Source organism: Oncorhynchus masou, chromosome 30 (genome assembly GCF_036934945.1).
Source record: "Oncorhynchus masou masou isolate Uvic2021 chromosome 30, UVic_Omas_1.1, whole genome shotgun sequence".
NCBI lineage: Eukaryota > Metazoa > Chordata > Actinopteri > Salmoniformes > Salmonidae > Oncorhynchus > Oncorhynchus masou.
Window position 1 is genome coordinate 214176 of NC_088241.1, and position 24335 is coordinate 238510.

The following is a 24335-nucleotide window of genomic DNA, read 5'->3' on the forward strand; positions in this document are numbered from 1 at the left end:
AGAACTAGAAACACAAGCATTTCGCTACACTTGCAATAACATCTACTAACCATGTGTATGTGACCAATACAATTTGATTTGATTAATTTGATTACAGGAATAGAGTGATGTGGATGAACTGTACACAATCTGTTTCCTCTGTTAGCATGTTGTTTCCTTCTGTGTGTGTGTTTTTGCAGTGAGCAGTGTGGAGTGTGTGCACCTGTGTGATGCAGTGGGGCAGGCCAGGCAGTACTCCTACCACCTCAGACCCCACAGCGCTGGACAGGGCCGGGGGAAACACTGACAACTACACACACACCCTGCACGTGTACTCCGTGGCTCAGTTGGTAGAGCATGGCACTTCTAATGCTCAGGTACTGGGTTCCATTCCCAGGACCAGCCATATGTCAAATGTATGTACGTGTGACTGAGTTGCTTTGGATATAAGCATCTGCTAAATGGCGCACACATATATATATATATGTGTGTTGTCTTGAAATGATTTACCCAACGGCCTTATCATGGTGGAGTTATTGGCCAGATTGTAAACAGAGCATCTATATACTGACAAGAGGAGGGCCCCAATGGCGTAACTATAGGAATATTTTTCTAGAGGTGGGAACTCTTTAGCCAATGAGGGTGGGTTTGCATGTGAATAATGCTGATATAACGGACTTCTCAGAGATGTGTACAGTTGTAATAACCTAAATATGACAAAATGTATATTAGGCCAAATAAGCCTCACGTATCAATTGGACCACCATATAAAAAATCCCCAATTGGTCTGTGTCATGCTGTATTTTCAGGCAGAGTAATCCCTCTTGCATAGCCTCTTCCTCTCAGATTGTACTCTCTGTGCCCAGTATTAACCATGGAGGAGTTCTTGGCCTGATTGTTTATACTACTGGACACAGGAAGAGAGGACAAATTTATGAGACCTCACAGGGCACAGTTAAGTCAACCAACATGGTATTGTGTGCAAGATAATTTCAACCATACAGAAAATGAACACACACACACACAGAGATAACCTTTCCTCCCATGTGGAGAATGAGGCAGTCTGTCAACAGCCGGTCATACAGCCAGCCCACCTGCAGACGCTGACACACACGCCTGCTTGCAGACACACACGCTTCCCGTCAGCCATAACACTTGTACTAGGTTGTAGTCAACTCTACCTCAGTATCTACCTGAGCAGGTTCCCACAGGCATGCATGCCCCTCCCACTTTCCCCCCTCAGCCATAATAGTAGGTGCACAGATGTACACAAGGTCATTTAGGTCCAGATGGTACACGTGTACCTGTACTTTCTCTGTAGGACTCTGTGGAGGGGGGTATATTTATGCATTTTATACACACTCCGTTACTCTTTAATTGTATATTATACATCACTTCCTGCCTTAAAGAAATAGTTGACTTAAAGTTAGCCAGATGTTTGTGGCACCCCATCAAGATGAACTGTCACTTAAGATAGAAACTGTGTTTCAGTGTCGATGCTGTTCACTGATGCACTACTGTTGAAACACAATCATATGTCAAGGCTTTACATTTATGAATGAATACCAAAATCAATGTTAATGCCCATGTTGTTTTTCTACTCTTTTAGAAAACTTCTCAAATAAATACATTGAGTTTCAGTGACTCCAGCTTTATTTTCTCTTTTTGTAATAAAAACAGTAATCAGTTGAGAAATCCTTTAATTCGGTCTTGGAGATGCAGTGTGTGCAGGTGTTAGTTCCAACCCAGCACTGATTCAGGTGATTAGTTAAAGAAGTATGTTAGTGCTGCACTGTAACTAAAGCCTGTACATCCTTTTATCTCTCCAGGACTAGTGGTGGCCACAATATTTAGCAATATGAAGAAGACAGTTGGTTTTGGGCCAGGAATAAAAGCTGAATGAGGAGGACAGAGAGACCGATGCGGAAGACAGGATGTCGGGTTAGACCAGGGGTGTCAAACTCATTCCACGGACGACCGAGTGTCTGCAGGTTTTTCATGTTTCCTTTCAATTAAGACAATCAGGTGAGGGGAGTTCCTTACTCATTAGTGACCTTAAGTCATCCATCAAGTACAAGGGTGGAGCGAAAGCCCTCAGACACTATGACCTCCGTGGAATAAGTTTGACATGTGGGTTAGACAGTGGACAGAGAACAGTAAGACGGGCCTGTGGTTGGTTTGGGGCCTAGGTCAGTAGATGTCTCGGAGCCCCAGGTTTCCCCGATGAGTTGCCATGGTTACGCTGTAGCAGTACAGCAGGTCAGTCATCCACTGCTCCTTGGACTCACCTCGACAGTACCTCTGGAACACACACACCATCATTCGAACCTCAGAGAACACACACCACACTTACGTTTTTATTCTAACATGATACTTGTTTAAGCTTCCTTACTACAGTGAGGTCCTGTACAATGTTTTGTAGTAGAGTTGCATTAGCCAGCATGTGGTTGTAGTTGACTGTGTGTGTTTACCGTGAGGTCCTGTATAATGTGTTGTAGTAGAGTTGCGTTTGTCAGCAAGTGGATGTAGTTGACTGTGTGTGTTTACCGTGAGGTCCTGTATAATGTGTTGTAGTAGAGTTGCGTTTGTCAGCAAGTGGATGTAGTTGACTGTGTGTGTTTACCGTGAGGTCCTGTATAATGTGTTGTAGTAGAGTTGCGTTAGCCAGCATGTGGTTGTAGTTGACTGTGTGTGTTTACCGTGAGGTCCTGTATAATGTGTTGTAGTAGAGTTGCGTTTGTCAGCAAGTGGATGTAGTTGACTGTGTGTGTTTACCGTGAGGTCCTGTATAATGTGTTGTAGTAGAGTTGTGTTTGCCAGCATGTGGTTGTAGTTGACTGTGTGTGTTTACCGTGAGGTCCTGTATAATGTGTTGTAGTAGAGTTGTGCTTGCCAGCATGTGGTTGTAGTTGACTGTGTGTGTTTACCGTGAGGTCCTGTATAATGTGTTGTAGTAGAGTTGTTTGCCAGCATGTGGTTGAGTAGATGACTGTGTGTTTACCGTGAGGTCCTGTATAATGTGTTGTAGTAGAGTTGTTTGCCAGCATGTGGTTGAGTAGATGACTGTGTGTTTACCGCGAGGTCCTGTATAATGTGTTGTAGTAGAGTTGTGTTTGCCAGCATGTGGTTGTAGTTGACTGTGTGTGTTTACCTTGAGGCCCTGTATAATGTGTTGTAGTAGAGTTGTGCTTGCCAGCATGTGGTTGAGTAGATGACTGTGTGTGTTTACCGTGAGGTCCTGTATAATGTGTTGTAGTAGAGTTGTTTGCCAGCATGTGGTTGAGTAGATGACTGTGTTTACCGTGAGGTCCTGTATAATGTGTTGTAGTAGAGTTGTTTGCCAGCATGTGGTTGAGTAGATGACTGTGTGTGTTTACCGTGAGGTCCTGTATAATGTGTTGTAGTAGAGTCTCGTTAGCCAGCATGTGGTTGTAGTTGACTGTGTGTGTTTACCGTGAGGTCCTGTATAATGTGTTGTAGTAGAGTTGTGCTTGCCAGCATGTGGTTGAGTAGATGACTGTGTGTGTTTACCGTGAGGTCCTGTATAATGTGTTGTAGTAGAGTTGTGTTTGCCAGCATGTGGTTGAGTAGATGACTGTGTGTGTTTACCGTGAGGTCCTGTATAATGTGTTGTAGTAGAGTTGGGTTAGCCAGCATGTGGTTGAGTAGATGACTGTGTGTGTTTACCGTGAGGTCCTGTATAATGTGTTGTAGTAGAGTTGGGTTAGCCAGCATGTGGTTGTAGTTGACTGTGTGTGTTTACCGTGAGGTCCTGTATAATGTGTTGTAGTAGAGTTGTTGCCAGCATGTGGTTGAGTAGATGACTGTGTGTGTTTACCGTGAGGTCCTGTATAATGTGTTGTAGTAGAGTTGTTTGCCAGCATGTGGTTGAGTAGATGACTGTGTTTACCGTGAGGTCCTGTATAATGTGTTGTAGTAGAGTTGTTTGCCAGCATGTGGTTGAGTAGATGACTGTGTGTGTTTACCGTGAGGTCCTGTATAATGTGTTGTAGTAGAGTCTCGTTAGCCAGCATGTGGTTGTAGTTGACTGTGTGTGTTTACCGTGAGGTCCTGTATAATGTGTTGTAGTAGAGTTGTGCTTGCCAGCATGTGGTTGAGTAGATGACTGTGTGTGTTTACCGTGAGGTCCTGTATAATGTGTTGTAGTAGAGTTGTGTTTGCCAGCATGTGGTTGAGTAGATGACTGTGTGTGTTTACCGTGAGGTCCTGTATAATGTGTTGTAGTAGAGTTGGGTTAGCCAGCATGTGGTTGAGTAGATGACTGTGTGTGTTTACCGTGAGGTCCTGTATAATGTGTTGTAGTAGAGTTGGGTTAGCCAGCATGTGGTTGTAGTTGACTGTGTGTGTTTACCGTGAGGTCCTGTATAATGTGTTGTAGTAGAGTTGTTTGCCAGCATGTGGTTGAGTAGATGACTGTGTGTGTTTACCGTGAGGTCCTGTATAATGTGTTGTAGTAGAGTTGCGTTTGCCAGCATGTGGTTGCGAAGCGCTGTGTGCTGCAGCAGCAGGGACAGTATCTGGGCCAGTTGAGGCAGCTCCTCCTCACACAGGTCCCGAACTCGCAATGACTGCAGAACCAACCGCAACAGCCGGGGAATGCTGCTCAGCACTGCCACACACGCGCCCCACACTGCCTCGCTGCAGGGAGGGAGAGAAAGGTTGGACACAATCTATACACACACACACATACACCCCACACCACCTCCCTACAGGGAAGGATAAAGGTTACACACACAACATGACTGCACAGAGAGGTCACACACAGGCTACCTCTTGTGGTTGTTCTCTGAGGCGGTGTCCTGCTGTAGGGTCAGTAGCAGAGACAGTAGGCTGAGGCAGCAGCGGGACAGGAACCTCAGTAGAGGTTCACTGGGGAGGAAGGACAGGTCCAACAGTCTGGCCACCGCTCTCAACAACCCTGCTGCCATACTGTCTGGTACCACAGACAGACCAGTCTGGGAGGGAGAGACACAGTTACACACACACACACACACACAGAGATGAGTACACACAAGTACACCATCTCACCAGGTTCTTGCAGATGCCGTTCTGCAGCACGTCAAAGCACTGTGAACGAGACCCCAGCGTCTCCAAGCAGTGGCACACTTCCTGTGGGTGGGACATAGACAGTGGTTAAGATCACTTCCTGCTGTTTTATAGGTCATATTTCACAACATTAATATCATTCATATCGGAGTGTCTCCCGAGTGGCGCAGCAGTCTAAGGCACTGCATCTCAGTAGGCTGGACACATGACATTTTTAACAATGCTTTTTTCTAATAAAAACTAGTTCATTGCATCTGCGGTGGAGCCCAGTTTAATAATATTACCATATATCCCAGCTGCCTGCCGTAGTATTGAAGTGATCACAAAAAAACAGGCCTTATTTTAGGGTATTTTTCACCCTGCCAGCTCCTATTAGTTCTATTGAACACTGTGACACCAACACACCTTCCGAACGTTCTAATCCCAGTTTATTGTACTTATGTCACAATGCCTGCTTTACTATTGTTGGCAATGGAGACCTGCACACGATGTTTATAGTTCAAATGTAAACAACTAAAAATTACTCATAGAACTCTGAGGTCGTCCCATTGTTTCCTATAGGGAAATATAGGTATGCCTGTCTATTTTGCCAAATATCTCGCAATGTGTATATTTAGATTTTTTATTTATTATCTGGACACCATTTTAATCATGAGAATCTCCTCTTTCTAATTATGTAAGGCTGGGCAGTGTATCTCGTAGTCATTAAACGCTATCCCCAAAATACCTTTTGCCTTTGGAACGCCAAGCTCCCCCCATTGTTTTCCTATGGAGAAGCATGCTGGTATATTTCGCCAAATATCTCGCAATGTGTATATTTCACAATTTTTCAATTCGGACACCATATTAATCATGAGAATCTCCTCTCTCGAATTATGTAAGGCTGGGCAGTGTATCTCATTGTCATCAAATGCTAGACCAGAAATGGAAGTTGCAATTTTTTCCCTACTTCCTCGTTATGCAGACATAAGCACACTTGGCACCACTGAGTTGCGGATGTTAACTTTCTACACAAGTTGTTATTTTTCAGTTTCGTCCTAAGAACAGATTTTAGTGGTAAAATAAAAAGGGATACATTTTTTAATGCCATTTAGGCGAAATGGAATTCTAAGCATCACTTCAGTCAAAACAGCCTCTGCGAACATGCCATTCCATTAATTTGCTATGGGCTCGCGCAAGTGTTCCAGCTTAGCCAATGTTCAGCTTAGCCAATGTTCTTTTGCCATTTTCAGCCTTGGGTGAATTTTGACTTGTTCTACTGTCCAGCCTAATCTCAGTACAAGAGGCGTCACTACAGTCCCTGGTTCGAATCCAGGCAGTATCACATCCGGCCGTGATTGGGAGTCCCACAGGGCGGCGCATAATTGGCCCAGCCGGGTTTGGCCCTCGTTGTAAATCAGTTGTTCTTAACCTCACCTCTCCTCCACAAGATACCTCACCTCTCTTCCACATCCACCAGATACCTCTCATCTCCTCCACATCCACCAGATACCTCACCTCTCCTTCACATCCACCAGATACCTCCTCTCCTTCACATCCCCCAGATACCTCTCCTCCACATCCACCAGATACCTCTCCTCTCCTCCACATCCACCAGATACCTCACCTCTCCTCCACATCCACCAGATACCTCCTCTCCTTCACATCCACCAGATACCTCCTCTCCTCCACATCCACCAGATACCTCTCCTCTCCTCCACATCCACCAGATACCTCACCTCTCCTTCACATCCACCAGATACCTCCTCTCCTTCACATCCACCAGATACCTCCTCTCCTCCACATCCACCAGATACCTCCTCTCCTCCACATCCACCAGATACCTCTCCTCTCCTTCACATCCACCAGATACCTCCTCTCCTCGACATCCACCGGATACCTCTCCTGCACATCCACCAGATACCTCCTCTCCTCCACATCCACCAGATACCTCCTCTCCTCCACATCCACCAGATACCTCACCTCTCCTCCACATCCACCAGATACCTCTCCTCCACATCCACCAGATACCTCTCCTCCACATCCACCAGATACCTCCTCTCCTCCACATCCACCAGATACCTCCTCTCCTTCACATCCACCAGATACCTCCTCTCCTCCACATCCACCAGATACCTCTCCTCTCCTTCACATCCACCAGATACCTCCTCTCCTCGACATCCACCGGATACCTCTCCTGCACATCCACCAGATACCTCCTCTCCTCCACATCCACCAGATACCTCCTCTCCTCCACATCCACCAGATACCTCCTCTCCTCCACATCCACCAGATACCTCCTCTCCTCCACATCCACCAGATACCTCCTCTCCTCCACATCCACCAGATACCTCACCTCTCCTCCACATCCACCAGATACCTCCTCTCCTCCACATCCACCAGATACCTCACCTCTCCTCCACAACCACCAGATACCTCCTCTCCTCCACATCCACCAGATACCTCCTCTCCTCCACATCCACCAGATACCTCACCTCTCATCCACATCCACCAGATACCTCCTCTCCTCCACATCCACCAGATACCTCACCTCTCCTCCACATCCACCAGATACCTCACCTCTCCTCCACATCCACCAGATACCTCTCCTCTCCTCCACATCCACCAGATACCTCTCCTCTCCTCCACATCCACCAGATACCTCACCTCTCCTCCACATCCACCAGATACCTCACCTCTCCTCCACATCCACCAGATACCTCACCTCTCATCCACATCCACCAGATACCTCTCATCTCCTCCACATCCACCAGATACCTCACCTCTCCTCCACATCCACCAGATACCTCACCTCTCCTCCACAACCACCAGATACCTCCTCTCCTCCACATCCACCAGATACCTCCTCTCCTCCACATCCACCAGATACCTCCTCTCCTCCACATCCACCAGATACCTCACCTCTCCTCCACATCCACCAGATACCTCCTCTCCTCCACATCCACCAGATACCTCACCTCTCCTCCACAACCACCAGATACCTCCTCTCCTCCACATCCACCAGATACCTCCTCTCCTCCACATCCACCAGATACCTCACCTCTCATCCACATCCACCAGATACCTCCTCTCCTCCACATCCACCAGATACCTCACCTCTCCTCCACATCCACCAGATACCTCACCTCTCCTCCACATCCACCAGATACCTCTCCTCTCCTCCACATCCACCAGATACCTCTCCTCTCCTCCACATCCACCAGATACCTCTCATCTCCTCCACATCCACCAGATACCTCACCTCTCCTCCACATCCACCAGATACCTCCTCTCCTCCACATCCACCAGATACCTCACCTCTCCTCCACAACCACCAGATACCTCCTCTCCTCCACATCCACCAGATACCTCCTCTCCTCCACATCCACCAGATACCTCCTCTCCTCCACATCCACCAGATACCTCTTCTCTCCTCCACATCAACCAGATACCTCCTCTCCTCCACATCAACCAGATACCTCCTCTCCTCCAAATCCACCAGATACCTCACCTCTCCTTCACATCCACCAGATACCTCTTCTCTCCTCCACCAGATACCTCTCCTCTCCTCCACCAGATACCTCTCCTCTCCTCCACATCCACCAGATACCTCCTCTCCTCCACATCAACCAGATACCTCCTCTCCTCCACATCAACCAGATACCTCCTCTCCTCCACATCCACCAGATACCTCTCCTCTCCTCCACATCCACCAGATACCTCCTCTCCTCCACATCAACCAGATACCACCTCTCCTCCACATCCACCAGATACCTCTCCTCCACATCCACCAGATACCTCTCCTCCACATCCACCAGATACCTCTCCTCCACATCCACCAGATACCTCTCCTCCACATCCACCAGATACCTCTCCTCCACATCCACCAGATACCTCTCCTCCACATCCACCAGATACCTCTCCTCCACATCCACCAGATACCTCTCCTTCACACTCCCCCTTTTCCTAGAAATGAAAGGGTTAAGCGAGGCTCGGTAATGGGAGCTGACGTGGCAGATCTGACAATCTTTTTAAACATTGTTTTATGAGCCCAAACAATCAGGAAGTGTCTGTGTGTAAGGAAGGCGAAATCCAATAGTAGTAATGGCATTATGGAGGGATGGAATTAGAGGACAAATGAAGGAGAGGGACACGTCACTCTTCTCTAATCAACATCACCCACAACCATTCATCAGACAAACCACATTACACCACACGTGCAAATGTCTACTTAGTTATTTCTAACAGATGGCCTTTCTCCACACATCCAAGAGATACATAACAGGTTGGGGCCAACAAGTACATTACAATATGTCACTGCACACACACACACACACTAGAGAGCGACAGAGGGGTACAGGTGAGACGAGAGGGCATCACACACACTGTGAGAGCGACAGAGGGGTACAGGTGAGACGAGGGGGCATCAAACACACTGTAGAGAGCGACAGAGGGGTACAGGTGAGACGAGGGGGCATCAAACACTGTAGAGAGCGACAGAGGGGTACAGGTGAGACGAGGGGGCATCACACTGTAGAGAGCGACAGAGGGGTACAGGTGAGACGAGAGGGCATCACACACACTGTAGAGAGCGACAGAGGGGTACAGGTGAGACGAGGGGGCATCACACTGTAGAGCGCGACAGAGGGGTACAGGTGAGACGAGAGGGCATCACACACACTGTAGAGAGCGACAGAGGGGTACAGGTGAGACGAGAGGGCATCACACACACTGTAGAGAGCGATAGAGGGGTACAGGTGAGACGAGAGGGCATCACACACACTGTAGAGAGCGATAGAGGGGTACAGGTGAGACAAGAGGGCATCACACACACTGTAGAGAGCGACAGAGGGGTACAGGTGAGACGAGAGGGCATCACACACACTGTAGAGAGCGACAAAGGGGTACAGGTGAGACGAGAGGGCATCACACAAACTTTCAGAGATGAGAAACATTGTTAAACTTTTCCTCATTAACTTCAAATCAAAAGCCAATTTGTCATTACGTTCTATTGAAATGAGGTGTGTTCAATGTGTTAGAATGTGTGTGTGAACCAGCCCCCAGACCTGTGTGCACCTGTTGGCATTCTCTCCTCCATTAAAAACAATCCTGTCTCATTAGTGGAATCAGAGCAGACATGGTCCGTCCCCTAATCCTGTCCCCCCTGCCCCCCCAACCCTCAGTCTGATTGACTCAGACATGAGATGACCAGGATCTCAGGCTCTAATTGAAGAGCTGAATTAGTGATTATAGCCCCCCCCCCACACACACCTCTTGCTTCGGGGCACGTTTCCTTTAACAGTAATTTCCGAGCACAAATGTCACACTCCCGTCATGCCACAGGCTCTCATTAGCATTTCTACATTTCCACAGTGCCCGATAACCACGCAGACACAGCCTGCGCAACGCGATAAAGGTTCCCCTCTCGGCCAGCGTGGCCAGATAAAGCATCCCCCCCTCTGAGCCCTGTGTGTGACACCAGGGGGAACTAAATAACTGACACAGTGTCCAGAACACCTCTCACAGGTACACTACACTGGCAGAAGTGCTCAGTCTCCATCTCGGTCGCTGTCTTTCTCTTTCCACATTTAGACCTCTCATTCACCGTCTCTGTCACAACAGTCACTTATAAAGCCCTGCTAGGTGTTCTGAGTGAGGTGTGTCCTGACCTCCACCACGTCCCAGTGGTGTGTGAATTGCTCCAGGGGGGTGGGGTAGAGACTGAGGGGGGAGAGGGGGGAGGGAGGAAGCACGCTATCATCCCCAGCCTCCTGCAGGGTGGCCAGCTCATCAGACGAAAACCCTGAAAGAGAGAGATTGGTAAGTTTTCTTGGTAAGTTTTCTTGAAGTGTACTTCTTCAAGAACCTGAATATTCATCACATCTGTTGACCAGATACCAGTGAGACAGGAAATGTGAGGGCGGAGCCTGACCTGTGAGGGTGGAGAACAGGAAGCTGATGTAGTCAACATCACGCAGGGTCGCGTCCTGAGACCCTACTGACCAGCCACTCAAAGAGGACCTGAAACGCACACAGGTTACAATGGAGAGAGAGAGGACGGTCTGGAGTGTTGGTGGAGAGAGAGAGGACGGTCTGGAGTGTTGGTGGAGTGAGAGAGGACGGTCTGGAGTGTTGGTGGAGTGAGAGAGGACGGTCTGGAGTGTTGGTGGAGTGAGAGAGGACGGTCTGGAGTGTTGGTGGAGTGAGAGAGGACGGTCTGGAGTGTTGGTGGAGTGAGAGAGGACGGTCTGGAGTGTTGGTGGAGTGAGAGAGGACGGTCTGGAGTGTTGGTGGAGTGAGAGAGGACGGTCTGGAGTGTTGGTGGAGTGAGAGAGGACGGTCTGGAGTGTTGGTGGAGTGAGAGAGGACGGTCTGGAGTGTTGGTGGAGTGAGAGAGGACGGTCTGGAGTGTTGGTGGAGTGAGAGAGGACGGTCTGGAGTGTTGGTGGAGTGAGAGAGGACGGTCTGGAGTGTTGGTGGAGTGAGAGAGGACGGTCTGGAGTGTTGGTGGAGTGAGAGAGGACGGTCTGGAGTGTTGGTGGAGTGAGAGAGGACGGTCTGGAGTGTTGGTGGAGTGAGAGAGGACGGTCTGGAGTGTTGGTGGAGTGAGAGAGGACGGTCTGGAGTGTTGGTGGAGTGAGAGAGGACGGTCTGGAGTGTTGGTGGAGTGAGAGAGGACGGTCTGGAGTGTTGGTGGAGTGAGAGAGGACGGTCCGGAGTGTTGGTGGAGTGGAGCCCCAACCCCTAGTCTCTACGCGCGCACACACTTCCCCTACCCCTAGACAGGTGTGTGTGTGTAACACTACCCCAGAGAAACACTGGGTGTCTCACAAATACACACACATTTGCCGGCGAGGAACACTGATAGCGTAATGCAAGGTCGGATGCGTGTGAGGCAAACCACAGCATGACCAAACGGCAGAACATTGCTATGCTCACACACAACAGCACACTAAAGGACCAACACTGCCATCTAAAGGTCCAGTGAACTATAAATTCCCATCAAGTGCCATCAGCATCAGGCCTTGTTATAAACCATGAGCTCATGACACCGATCTTGTGCCACAACCCTCGATGTGCCTTAATTGGTTGATTGTTTGATTCCATTAAGCTGGCGAACCATCGGTCTGTTGTCTCCCCTCTCTAACCAGGAATGACTGAAGGCTCTCGCTCACTCACACTTTTATGAATTGAAAATTCTCTTCAGAACATTTTTCAGTGCAAGAGAAACGATGGCAAACCGTAAAGGCCACGTGATGTTGGTCTGCCCTGGATATCATCTAGATGTTGAGGATGAAACCTCAACGCTCAAACGTTGTTTAAGTTTAAACCGCATGGCACATGACTCTCACATTTGTGTGACACAGGGACCATGTAAGAACATTGGGTTAGTGACAGAGTCTCTGACCTGTAGCTTTGGGAGGTTGCTGGGGTTACCTGAGGTGTATGATGCGTATGAGGGAGGCGGCCAGGCCGGCAGAGACGCGTCCCGCAGTGCAGCAGCGACTCAGATTGGCCAACAGACCCTGTGACATCACAGGCAGGAAGTAGAGTAGCTGGACCAATCGCTGCTGAGATTCAGCCGGTAACAATACCACACTGCCCTCCTGTGGGTCTACACACACACACACACACACACACACACACACACACACACACACACACGTCAATATACAAACTCTACAACAGCGGTTCTCAACTGGTTGTCTCAGGACCCATATTGAACCAGGTTGTCAGTCTTGACCCAATATTCGCGTCAAGAAAAATAATAGTCAAAATACAATTTGGAAATCTATTATATGACAAGGGAACAACATTCCCACCTCTCATTCTCAATAACTACATTTTGCCCATATTCTTGATTAAGAATTTAAATAAACTCACTGGTTTGAGACCACAAAATCAACAAAAATGCTGCTAAAAGCTTTATATAAAAAAATACTGTGATTGAAGAACACTTTTCCAGAGATTAAATTATTTAGAAATGTACATTTATTATCAACTCTATACACTTTCTACCTTGTTAAAGCCGTTAAAGTTCAAACTGCAGTATTTTTTTTTACCAGTTTGGCTGCTCTACACATCACCAACTACAGCTCATACACTATAGCAGAGGAGGGCAACTACAGCTCATACACTATAGCAGAGGAGGGCAACTACAGCTCATACACTATAGCAGAGGAGGGCAACTACAGCTCATACACTATAGCAGTGGAGGGCAACTACAGCTCATACACTATAGCAGAGGAGGGCAACTACAGCTCATACACTATAGCAGAGGAGGGCAACTACAGCTCATACACTATAGCAGAGGAGGGCAACTACAGCTCATACACTATAGCAGAGGAGGACAACTACAGCTCATACACTATAGCAGAGGAGGGCAACTACAGCTCATACACTATAGCAGAGGAGGGCAACTACAGCTCATACACTATAGCAGAGGAGGGCAACTACAGCTCATACACTATAGCAGAGGAGGGCAACTACAGCTCATGCCCTCCTCTGCTATAGTGTATGATCTGTAGTTGCCCTCCTCTGCTATAGTGTAACTACAGCTCATACACTATAGCAGAGGAGGGCAACTACAGCTCATACACTATAGCAGAGGAGAGAAACTACAGCTCATACACTATAGCAGAGGAGGGAAACTACAGCTCATACACTATAGCAGAGGAGGGCAACTACAGCTCATGCCCTCCTCTGCTATAGTGTATGAGCTAGTTGCCCTCCTCTGCTATAGTGTAACTACAGCTCATACACTATAGCAGAGGAGAGAAACTACAGCTCATACACTATAGCAGAGGAGGGAAACTACAGCTCATACACTATAGCAGAGGAGGGCAACTACAGCTCATGCCCTCCTCTGCTATAGTGTATGAGCTGTAGTTGCCCTCCTCTGCTATAGTGTAACTACAGCTCATACACTATAGCAGAGGAGGGCAACTACAGCTCATACACTATAGCAGAGGAGGTCAACTACAGCTCATACACTATAGCAGAGGAGGGCAACTACAGCTCATACACTATAGCAGAGGAGGGAAACTACAGCTCATACACTATAGCAGAGGAGGGACTACAGCTCATACACTATAGCAGAGGAGGGAAACTACAGCTCATACACTATAGCAGAGGAGGGAAACTACAGCTCATACACTATAGCAGAGGAGGGCAACTACAACTCATACACTATAGCAGAGGAGGGCAACTACAGCTCATACACTATAGCAGAGGAGGGCAACTACAGCTCATACACTATAGCAGAGGAGGGCAACTACAGCTCATACACTATAGCAGAGGAGGGAAACTACAGCTCATACACTATAGCAGAGGAGGGAAACTACAGCTCATACACTATAGCAGAGGAGGGAAACTACAGCTCATACACTATAGCAGAGGAGGGCAACTACAACTCATACACTATAGCAGAGGAGGGCAACTACAGCTCATACACTATAGCAGAGGAGGGCAACTACAGCTCATGGCTCAGTCGGTAGAGCATGGCGCTTGCAACGCCAAGCGTCGTGGGTTCGATTCCCGCTGGGACCACCCATATGTAAAAGTAGTGGCCCCAGCCGACTTGTAAGTCGCTTTGGACAAAAGCGTCTGCTAAATGGGATATATTATTATTATATTATACACTATAGCAGAGGAGGGCAACTACAGCTCATACACTATAGCAGAGGAGGGCAACTACAGCTCATACACTATAGCAGAGGAGGGAAACTACAGCTCATACACTATAGCAGAGGAGGGCAACTACAGCTCATACACTATAGCAGAGGAGGGAAACTACAGCTCATACACTATAGCAGAGGAGGGAAACTGTGGTCCTGTCGAACCTTAGCTCCTGTCCAATACGCCCCATCATTAGAGTCACCTGTAACCATCAAGCCCTTGATGAGCTGAATCTGGTGTGTTAGTGCTGGAACAAAAGCTTGCACTCCTGTACCTATCCAGGACCATGGTGTTGTAAATACACACACCGTACCTAACAACAAGAAGACAATTGTGACGTAAAGAGTGAATGGACGATCCATCACCAGTTTATGGTCTAAGAAAGAAAATCATCAAACAGACAGAGATAAAGAGATAGAGCTAGAGAGATAAAGGGAGAGAGTAGTAATGATCAGATAGTCTGTATTATGTTATGTTGGCTGCTGACGCACATTGCTGATGTCACAGACCATTCAGACAAACAGAGTCTTGTGATGGTGAATCGCCCACTCCGTCTTCCCTAGGGCCTTTAATCATAACCAAAACCCCTCACCCTCCCCAGTTCGGTCTTCCCTAGGGCCTTTAATCATAACACAAACCCCCTCACCAGATCTGTCTTCCCTAGGGCCTTTAAATCATAACACAAACCCCCTCACCAGATCTGTCTTCCCTAGGGCCTTTAATCATAACACAACCCCCCACCCTCCCCAGTTGTCTTCCCTAGGGCCTTTAATCATAACACAAACCCCCTCACCAGTTCGGTCTTCCCTAGGGCCTTTAAATCATAACACAAACCCCCTCACCAGATCGGTCTTCCCTAGGGCCTTTAATCATAACGCAAACCCCCTCACCCTCCCCAGTTGTCTTCCCTAGGGCCTTTAATCATAACACAAACCCCCTCACCAGATCTGTCTTCCCTAGGGCCTTTAAATCATAACACAAACCCCCTCACCAGATCTGTATTCCCTAGGGCCTTTAATCATAACCAAAACCCCTCACCCTCCCCAGTTCGGTCTTCCCTAGGGCCTTTAATCATAACACAAACCCCCTCACCCTCCCCAGTTCGGTCTTCCCTAGGGCCTTTAATCATAACACAAACCCCCTCACCAGATCTGTCTTCCCTAGTGCCTTTAATCATAACACAAACCCCCTCACCCTCACCAGTTCTGTCTTCCCTAGAGCCTTTAATCATAACACAAACCCCCTCACCAGATCTGTCTTCCCTAGGGCCTTTAATCATAACACAAACCCCCCACCCTCACCAGTTCTGTCTTCCCTAGGGCCTTTAAATCATAACACAAACCCCCCCACCCTCACCAGTTCTGTCTTCCCTAGGGCCTTTAAATCATAACACAAACCCCCCCACCCTCACCAGTTCTGTCTTCCCTAGTGTCTTTAATCATAACACAAACCCCCTCACCCTCCCCAGTTCTGTCTTCCCTAGGGCCTTTAATCATAACACAAACCCCCTCACCAGATCTGTCTTCCCTAGTGCCTTTAATCATAACACAAACCCCCTCACCAGATCTGTCTTCCCTAGTGCCTTTAATCATAACACAAACCCCCTCACCAGATCTGTCTTCCCTAGGGCCTTTAATCATAACACAAACCCCCTCACCAGATCTGTCTTCCCTAGGGCCTTTAAATCATAACACAAACCCCCTCACCAGATCTGTCTTCCTTAGGGCCTTTAATCATAACACAAACCCCCTCACCAGTTATGTCTTCCCTAGGGCCTTTAATCATAACACAAACCCCCCCACCCTCCCCAGTTGTCTTCCCTAGGGCCTTTAATTATAACACAACCCCCCCCACCCTCCCCAGTTGTCTTCCCTAGGGCCTTTAATCATAACACAAACCCCCTCACCAGTTCTGTCTTCCCTAGGGCCTTTAAATCATAACACAAACCCCCTCACCAGATCTGTCTTCCCTAGGGCCTTTAATCATAACACAAACCCCCTCACCAGATCTGTCCTCCCTAGGGCCTTTAAATCATAACACAAACCCCCTCACCAGATATGTCTTCCCTAGGGCCTTTAATCATAACCAAAACCCCTCACCCTCCCCAGTTCGGTCTTCCCTAGGGCCTTTAATCATAACACAAACCCCCTCACCCTCCCCAGTTCGGTCTTCCCTAGGGCCTTTAATCATAACACAAACCCCCTCACCAGATCTGTCTTCCCTAGTGCCTTTAATCATAACACAAACCTCCTCACCCTCACCAGTTCTGTCTTCCCTAGGGCCTTTAATCATAACACAAACCCCCTCACCAGATCTGTCTTCCCTAGGGCCTTTAAATCATAACACAAACCCCCCACCCTCCCCAGTTCTGTCTTCCCTAGGGCCTTTAAATCATAACACAAACCCCCTCACCCTCCCCAGTTCTGTCTTCCCTAGGGCCTTTAAGTCATAACACAAACCCCCCCACCCTCCCCAGTTCTGTCTCCCCTAGTGCCTTTAATCATAACACAAACCCCCTCACCCTCCCCAGTTCTGTCTTCCCTAGTGCCTTTAATCATAACACAAACCCCCTCACCAGATCTGTCTTCCCTAGTGCCTTTAATCATAACACAAACCCCCTCACCAGATCTGTCTTCCCTAGTGCCTTTAATCATTACACAAACCCCCTCACCAGATCTGTCTTCCCTAGGGCCTTTAATCATAACACAAACCCCCTCACCAGATCTGTCTTCCCTTGGGCCTTTAATCATAACACAAACCCCCTCACCCTCACCAGTTCGGTCTTCCCTAGGGCCTTTAATCATAACACAAACCCCCTCACCAGATCTGTCTTCCCTAGGGCCTTTAAATCATAACACAAACCCCCCCACCCTCCCCAGTTCTGTCTTCCCTAGGGCCTTTAAATCATAACACAAACCCCCCACCCTCCCCAGTTCGGTCTTCCCTAGGGCCTTTAATCATAACACAAACCCCCTCACCCTCCCCAGTTCGGTCTTCCCTAGGGCCTTTAATCATAACACAAACCCCCTCACCAGATCTGTCTTCCCTAGTGCCTTTAATCATAACACAAACCCCCTCACCCTCACCAGTTCTGTCTTCCCTAGGGCCTTTAATCATAACACAAACCCCCTCACCAGATCTGTCTTCCCTAGGGCCTTTAAATCATAACACAAACCCCCCACCCTCCCCAGTTCTGTCTTCCCTAGGGCCTTTAAATCATAACACAAACCCCCTCACCCTCCCCAGTTCTGTCTTCCCTAGTGCCTTTAATCATAACACAAACCCCCTCACCAGATCTGTCTTCCCTAGTGCCTTTAATCATAACACAAACCCCCTCACCAGATCTGTCTTCCCTAGGGCCTTTAATCATAACACAAACCCCCTCACCAGATCTGTCTTCCCTTGGGCCTTTAATCATAACACAAACCCCCTCACCCTCACCAGTTCGGTCTTCCCTAGGGCCTTTAATCATAACACAAACCCCCTCACCAGATCTGTCTTCCCTAGGGCCTTTAAATCATAACACAAACCCCCTCACCAGATATGTCTTCCCTAGGGCCTTTAATTATAACCAAAACCCCTCACCCTCCCCAGTTCGGTCTTCCCTAGGGCCTTTAATCATAACACAAACCCCCTCACCCTCCCCAGTTCGGTCTTCCCTAGGGCCTTTAATCATAACACAAACCCCCTCACCAGATCTGTCTTCCCTAGTGCCTTTAATCATAACACAAACCCCCTCACCCTCACCAGTTCTGTCTTCCCTAGGGCCTTTAATCATAACACAAACCCCCTCACCAGATCTGTCTTCCCTAGGGCCTTTAAATCATAACACAAACCCCCCACCCTCCCCAGTTCTGTCTTCCCTAGGGCCTTTAAATCATAACACAAACCCCCCCACCCTCCCCAGTTCTGTCTCCCCTAGTGCCTTTAATCATAACACAAACCCCCCCACCCTCCCCAGTTCTGTCTCCCCTAGTGCCTTTAATCATAACACAAACCCCCTCACCCTCCCCAGTTCTGTCTTCCCTAGTGCCTTTAATCATAACACAAACCCCCTTACCAGATCTGTCTTCCCTAGGGCCTTTAATCATAACACAAACCCCCTCACCAGATCTGTCTTCCCTAGGGCCTTTAATCATAACACAAACCCCCTCACCCTCACCAGTTCGGTCTTCCCTAGGGCCTTTAATCATAACACAAACCCCCTCACCAGATCTGTCTTCCCTAGGGCCTTTAATCATAACACAAACCCCCCCACCCTCCCCAGTTCTGTCTTCCCTAGGGCCTTTAATCATGACACAAACCCCCTCACCAGTTATGTCTTCCCTAGGGCCTTTAATCATAACACAAACCCCCTCACCCTCACCAGTTCTGTCTTCCCTAGGGCCTTTAATCATAACACAAACCCCCTCACCAGATCTGCCTTCACTAGGGCCTTTAATCATGACACAAACCCCCTCACCAGTTATGTCTTCCCTAGGGCCTTTAATCATAACACAAACCCCCCCACCAGATCTGCCTTCACTAGGGCCTTTAATCATGACACAAACCCCCTCACCAGTTATGTCTTCCCTAGGGCCTTTAATCATAACACAAACCCCCTCACCCTCCCCAGTTCTGTCTTCCCAAGGGCCTTTAATCATAACACAAACCCCCTCACTAGTTCTGTCTTAGATTATATTACAACATAGGTGCCCTCCACCACCCACAACCTCCACTCCTTTTAACTGATACTCCTCCAACCTTTGTCTCTAGCTTGTAACAATATGCTCCCCTCTCTCTCCTGCTATGGAGTTCAGATGGACCTTTACTGCCCCCCAGTGGAGAAACATAGAAAACATCTCCAAAGGGTACATTGTCATTTAGATATTTTCTAGCATGGCCATTTAGTGACTACCTGTTTAGTACCGATCTGCGCGACTGTTATAAGTGGAGCCTCAGATGTGTGTTTTTTTATGTTATATATATACACCGTAGAGCCTGCATACAGGTGTGTGTGTGTATTCACCGTAGAGCCTGCATACAGGTGTGTGTGTGTATTCACCGTAGAGCCTGCATACAGGTGTGTGTGTGTATTCACCGTAGAGCCTGCATACAGGTGTGTGTGTGTATTCACCGTAGAGCCTGCATACAGGTGTGTGTGTATTCACCGTAGAGCCTGCATACAGGTGTGTGTGTATTCACCGTAGAGCCTGCATACAGGTGTGTGTGTATTCACCATAGAGCCTGCATGCATGCGTGTGTAGGGAGTTCAGCAGGGCCTTGTTCCCGCGGGAGGCAGCAGCCTGGATGGAGAGCAGGAGCCTGTCTGAGAGGGCAGGGTTACGGTGGCCCAGCTGGGACAACTGGAGCGGTAGAGCAGCCAGCCACCGAGACAACACTCTACTCCTGAAGGGGGAGACCGAAGAGGAAGAAAGACATTTAGGAGCAGAGTAGTCTACCCTGCAGACTTGGTTATGCCTACATATATCTTTGGTTATTTGGTACAGTAAACAGAACGTGTGTGTGTGTTACCTGGCGATGTGTGTGTGGTTGTGTTCCTGTAGGTACAGTCTGCTGTAGAAGGAAAGTAGCAGTGTTCTGGTCTGCAGATTCAGGTTCATCTGCTGGTACTGAACATACACCGCCTGTAACAGATCCTCCGTCACCGCTACACACACCACCGGTTAGGACGCCAGACATGTGAAAACCATTTAAGATGAACTCATAACTGCACCCTTGACTGCCCACACAAACCCACACAGTCTTACCCCTGCTGCGTTGTGTGATGACCATTCTCCAGACAGTCTCCAGGAGTGTATGTAGGTGTCTTTGGCTCAGCTTGGCCCCACTGGACAGAGTCTCTTGGACAAACCCTCTCAGAGGCATCAGCCACTCAGCATCGGGCTCATGGGCTTGCCCCTCCCTCTGGCTGAGGGTAACCATGGAAACCATGACCTGGCAGAGCAACACGTTCAGAGCCAAGGGTTCCACTGTCTGCCCTGGGATTGTAGTGGACTGCTTACTCCTGAAACACCACACCCAAACACACACACTTTTAATTATGTCCCCCCCCCAGTAATTTTGTGCTGATATTATATATCATAATTGGTAATAGCTCAAACTGTTTAATGGTTAGAGCAAATTTTTAGGAAGAAAACAGAAACCACGGGTTGTCCTAACTGCTAATAGCTGAAATTGAACCGTGGTTCTACGACTAAGCAGAGCATTCAGTTGACTATAGACCAGATGTTTCCCCCCCCAAGAGTTTCTCTCACGACCCCATTTTCAAATCAGGAGACACATATGGGGTAGCGACCCCTAGTTTGGGAAACGCTGGAGTACCTACACATACACCATGGGCCCTAGCACCACCTCACCTCTTGGGGTCTGTCTTCCGCCTTTGTTTAGGGGTGTCCAGATTTCCATAGGGGAAGTTCTTCATGAAGTGCTGCTTAAAATCCCCCAGGTACTCACTGCGAAACCACACATCCTAAACACACAAACACCAGTGTTAATAGAACAAAGGTAACCACACATGTTACACTGAGAGAGAAGACCTGTGTGTGTGTGTGTTACCAGTGTATCCTGGTATTCCCTCTGTGGCGCCAGCTTGCGTAACAGCTGTAGTATGGAGAGGACCTGGTACATCAGTGACATGGCGTCGGGGGTGAGGAGATGAGCACTGTCAGTCTTGCTCCGGTCGCTGGCACTAGCCTCTACCCAGACGTCTAGTAGAAGGGGCACCAGGGTGGAGGCAAAGCCCCGTACAGCCTCCCCTGTGCCCAGCCCCTCACTCACCCCAGCCCCAGGCTCAGTCTCCGGCCTACAAATACAGTGGAGGAAAGGGACAGATGATGAGCAGGACAGGAGAGTGAGTCAGCAGAGTGTGTGTGTGTATATGCTTGTTAATGAAGTGTGTGTGTGTATATGCTTGTTAATGAAGTGTGTGTCTGTGATGTGTGTACCTGAGTTTGAAGGTGGAATGCGGAGTGGGCATGGCTCCTGAATGTTCAAACACCTGAAATCCACCTTTTCTGTAGGTAAGCTCCTCCCAATTGAGCTCCAAAGGAGTGTTAGCTCCTCCTTGTCCATTCAAGACACTGAACATGTCACCTGAGACACATGCAACCCCCTCCTCTGCTCGCCTCTCCTCAACTACCGCCTGAAGAAAACGCCCCAGTCTGGAAAACACAATAACACAAAGGTCACGCCAGAAAAATACATGTACACACCTATAGGACACTGCTAACTCATTGCAAGTGTATGAATACCTGAGCAGCACTGTGAGTCTCCACTGCTGACCAGTCACGTTCCTGTTAGGGTTGACTGACAGGGCCCAGCTCCTCCCCTTCCCCTCCTGCCCCTTCCTTGCCCCGCCCCCGGTACTTCTGTGTGAGATCAGCTCCAGGAAGTTGGTGAGCAGCAGGGCGGGACGAGCGGCCAGCAGGGCAGGATAGTGGTCCAGCAAAACGTCGAGGACTTTCAGGGCATCCTCCTGGATACCCGTCTCGATGTGGGTCATGGCACAGGAGAGGTGGGCAGAGAGGAGAGGGAAGAATGGAGACGTCCGCTCCGCTGGCACACTCTGGGCTATGAACCTGGGCAGGGCATGGAGAGGGTAGAGGTTAAAGGTTAGGGAGGTGCACTAGTAGAAGAATTGGTATTAAGGCATTTCTCCAAGGACTGTGCTGCTCTCAAGTGGTGTATGGTTTTGTGGGGGTTTAATTGCTATATTGTAATTATTTCGCCACTATGGCCTATGTTTTGCCTTACCTCCTTACTCCATTTGCACACACTGTATATAGATTTTTATATTGTTATTGACTGTACTTTTGTTTATCCTATGTGTAACTCTGTGTTGTTGTTTTTGTCACACTGCTTTATTTTGGCCAGGTCGCAGTTGTAAATGAGAACTTGTTCTCAACTGATCTACCTGGTTAAAACTTCTTATGGCTGCAGGGGCAGTATTGAGTAGCTTGGATGATAAGGTGACCAGTTATTTCTGACTTCTGTTGACTCCAACATGGCGGATATATGTATTTGTTCTCTGCGCGCTGTTCCCAGATTATAGCATGGTTTGCTTTTTCCGTAAAGCTTTTTTGAAATCTGACACAGCGGTTACATTAAGGAGAAGTATATCTTTAATTCCATGCATAACACTTGTAAATTCTTGTGGCTCTCTGCAAATTCACCAGATGTTTTTGGAACTACTGAACATAACGCGCCCAATGTATACTGAGATTTTTTTTATATAAATATGAACTTTACCGAACAAAACATACATGTATTGTGTAACATGAAGTCCTATGAGTGTCATCTGATGAAGATCATCAAAGGTTAATTATTAATTTTATCTCTATTTGTGCTTTTTGTGACTCCTCTCTTTGGCTGGAAAAATGGCTGTGTTCTTCTGTGGCTTGGCTCTGACCTAACATAATCGTTTGTGGTGCTTTTGCTGTAAAGCCTATTTGAAATCGGACACTTTGGTGGGGTTAACAACAAGATTACCTTTAAAATGGTATAAGATACATGTCTGCTTGAGGAATTTTAATTATGAGATTTCTGTTGTTTTGAATTTGGCGCCCTGCACTTTCACTGGCTGTTATATCGCAGCCCAAATAAGTTATTAAATAAAGGTTTTTTTTTTTTTTTTTTTTAAAGACCTGAAGACAAATTCCCACTGTCATAACAAAATGCTTTTCTAACCTGAGCAGGCGTGTGGCAGACATCCGTACATTCGGGTCCTTGTCTGTGAAGACGGCAGCAGCCTCGCTGAGCAGACTGGAGAGGTGTTGGTCTAACTCTGAGGGGTGAAGGGTCAGCAGCTCCCTCAGTCCCACAAGAGCTCCCTGTTTCACTGTACCACTGTAGTGATGCAGCTGGGACAACAGGTCCTAGAGGAGGGGAGGCACACAGCATAAGGTACAGTAGAGGAGTGAGTGTGTTTGTGTGTCTGTGTTACCTACCTTGATGTTGAGCTTCCGGTGTGTGGTGGGTGCATTAGCATCTTTCTTCAGCTGTTCAGTTAGGTTTATTCCCTTGGTGCGGAAGTTGATGTTGGTAGCGTTGTCAGCTTTAGGCTTGGTCTTCCCCACCTTCAGCTTGACCTTCTGGAAGTCATCCTGCCTCTTCTTCTTCTTGCACTTGGTCATCTCTGCAGGATAGGACTATCTGTGGAGAGAAACATGGGGAACATCTTAAATTGCAACCAATTCTCTAATATAGTGCACTACTTCTGTCCTGACCAGAGCCAAACAGGGTTGATGTTGATGAAGTGGTTCACTCTATGGGGAATATGATGCCATTTGACACAATAACGAAGTGTGTGCTAGTGATGGACCATGAGGAGACCACAATCACAACGGGCAGTGCATTTGCAAGCTAATGGCTCTTACACAGAATCTATGAGCAGTAAACCCAGAATAATTGATTGCGTTTTGAAACGTAATAATAACACCCACGTGTGTTGACACTGTCAGAAATAATTGTGCATGCAGTAGCGTTCCCGCGCCGAATGTAGCTTTTGAAGACGGTCAATCAGCAAAATCAAGCTCGTGTTGTCTCTTCACAAACATGGGCCTTTCTCTTTGATACGACAACTAGCTAAGCTGTCTTCACATTTGCCTGCAACATTCGTTTGTTTTTTCCTG

At 48.0% G+C, this 24335-nt stretch overlaps 2 protein-coding genes across 3 annotated transcripts in view; one reads left to right on the forward strand and one right to left on the reverse strand.

Annotated features, from left to right (window-relative positions):
- The window catches only part of LOC135521708 (inversin-like), a 35696-nt gene extending 34073 nt beyond the window's left edge, over nt 1-1623 (forward strand). For both annotated transcript variants that reach the window (XM_064947380.1, XM_064947379.1), the window contains exon 19: nt 180-1623. In XM_064947380.1, coding sequence (XP_064803452.1) covers nt 180-286 — 107 coding nt within the window. In that variant the 3' untranslated portion in view covers nt 287-1623. The remainder of the gene's footprint in view (nt 1-179) is intronic.
- Nucleotides 1610-24280, reverse strand: LOC135521709 (testis-expressed protein 10 homolog). The gene is made up of 17 exons (XM_064947381.1): nt 24147-24280; nt 23652-23856; nt 23392-23579; nt 21957-22283; nt 21651-21866; nt 21262-21508; nt 21063-21175; nt 20454-20710; nt 20218-20353; nt 19922-20091; nt 12463-12640; nt 10958-11046; nt 10695-10828; nt 5029-5109; nt 4771-4955; nt 4428-4638; nt 1610-2280 (listed from the first exon to the last, which is right to left on the reverse strand). Exons 2-17 carry the CDS (start codon nt 23835-23837, stop codon nt 2170-2172), a joined length of 2829 nt encoding a protein of 942 aa, XP_064803453.1. The 5' UTR covers nt 23838-23856; nt 24147-24280; the 3' UTR covers nt 1610-2169.
- Nucleotides 24281-24335: the final 55 nt, after the last annotated feature.

Excerpts from the sequence above, each read along its gene's own strand:
- LOC135521709 (XM_064947381.1), bottom strand. The coding sequence starts at position 23,837 with ATGACCAAGTGCAAGAAGAAGAAGAGGCAGGATGACTTCCAGAAGGTC. Across the intron at positions 21,867-21,956 it reads AGACTCACAGTGCTGCTCAG|ACTGGGGCGTTTTCTTCAGG; the intron begins GTATTCATACAC and ends TGTGTTTTCCAG. Across the intron at positions 21,176-21,261 it reads GGGAATACCAGGATACACTG|GATGTGTGGTTTCGCAGTGA; the intron begins GTAACACACACA and ends TTGTGTGTTTAG.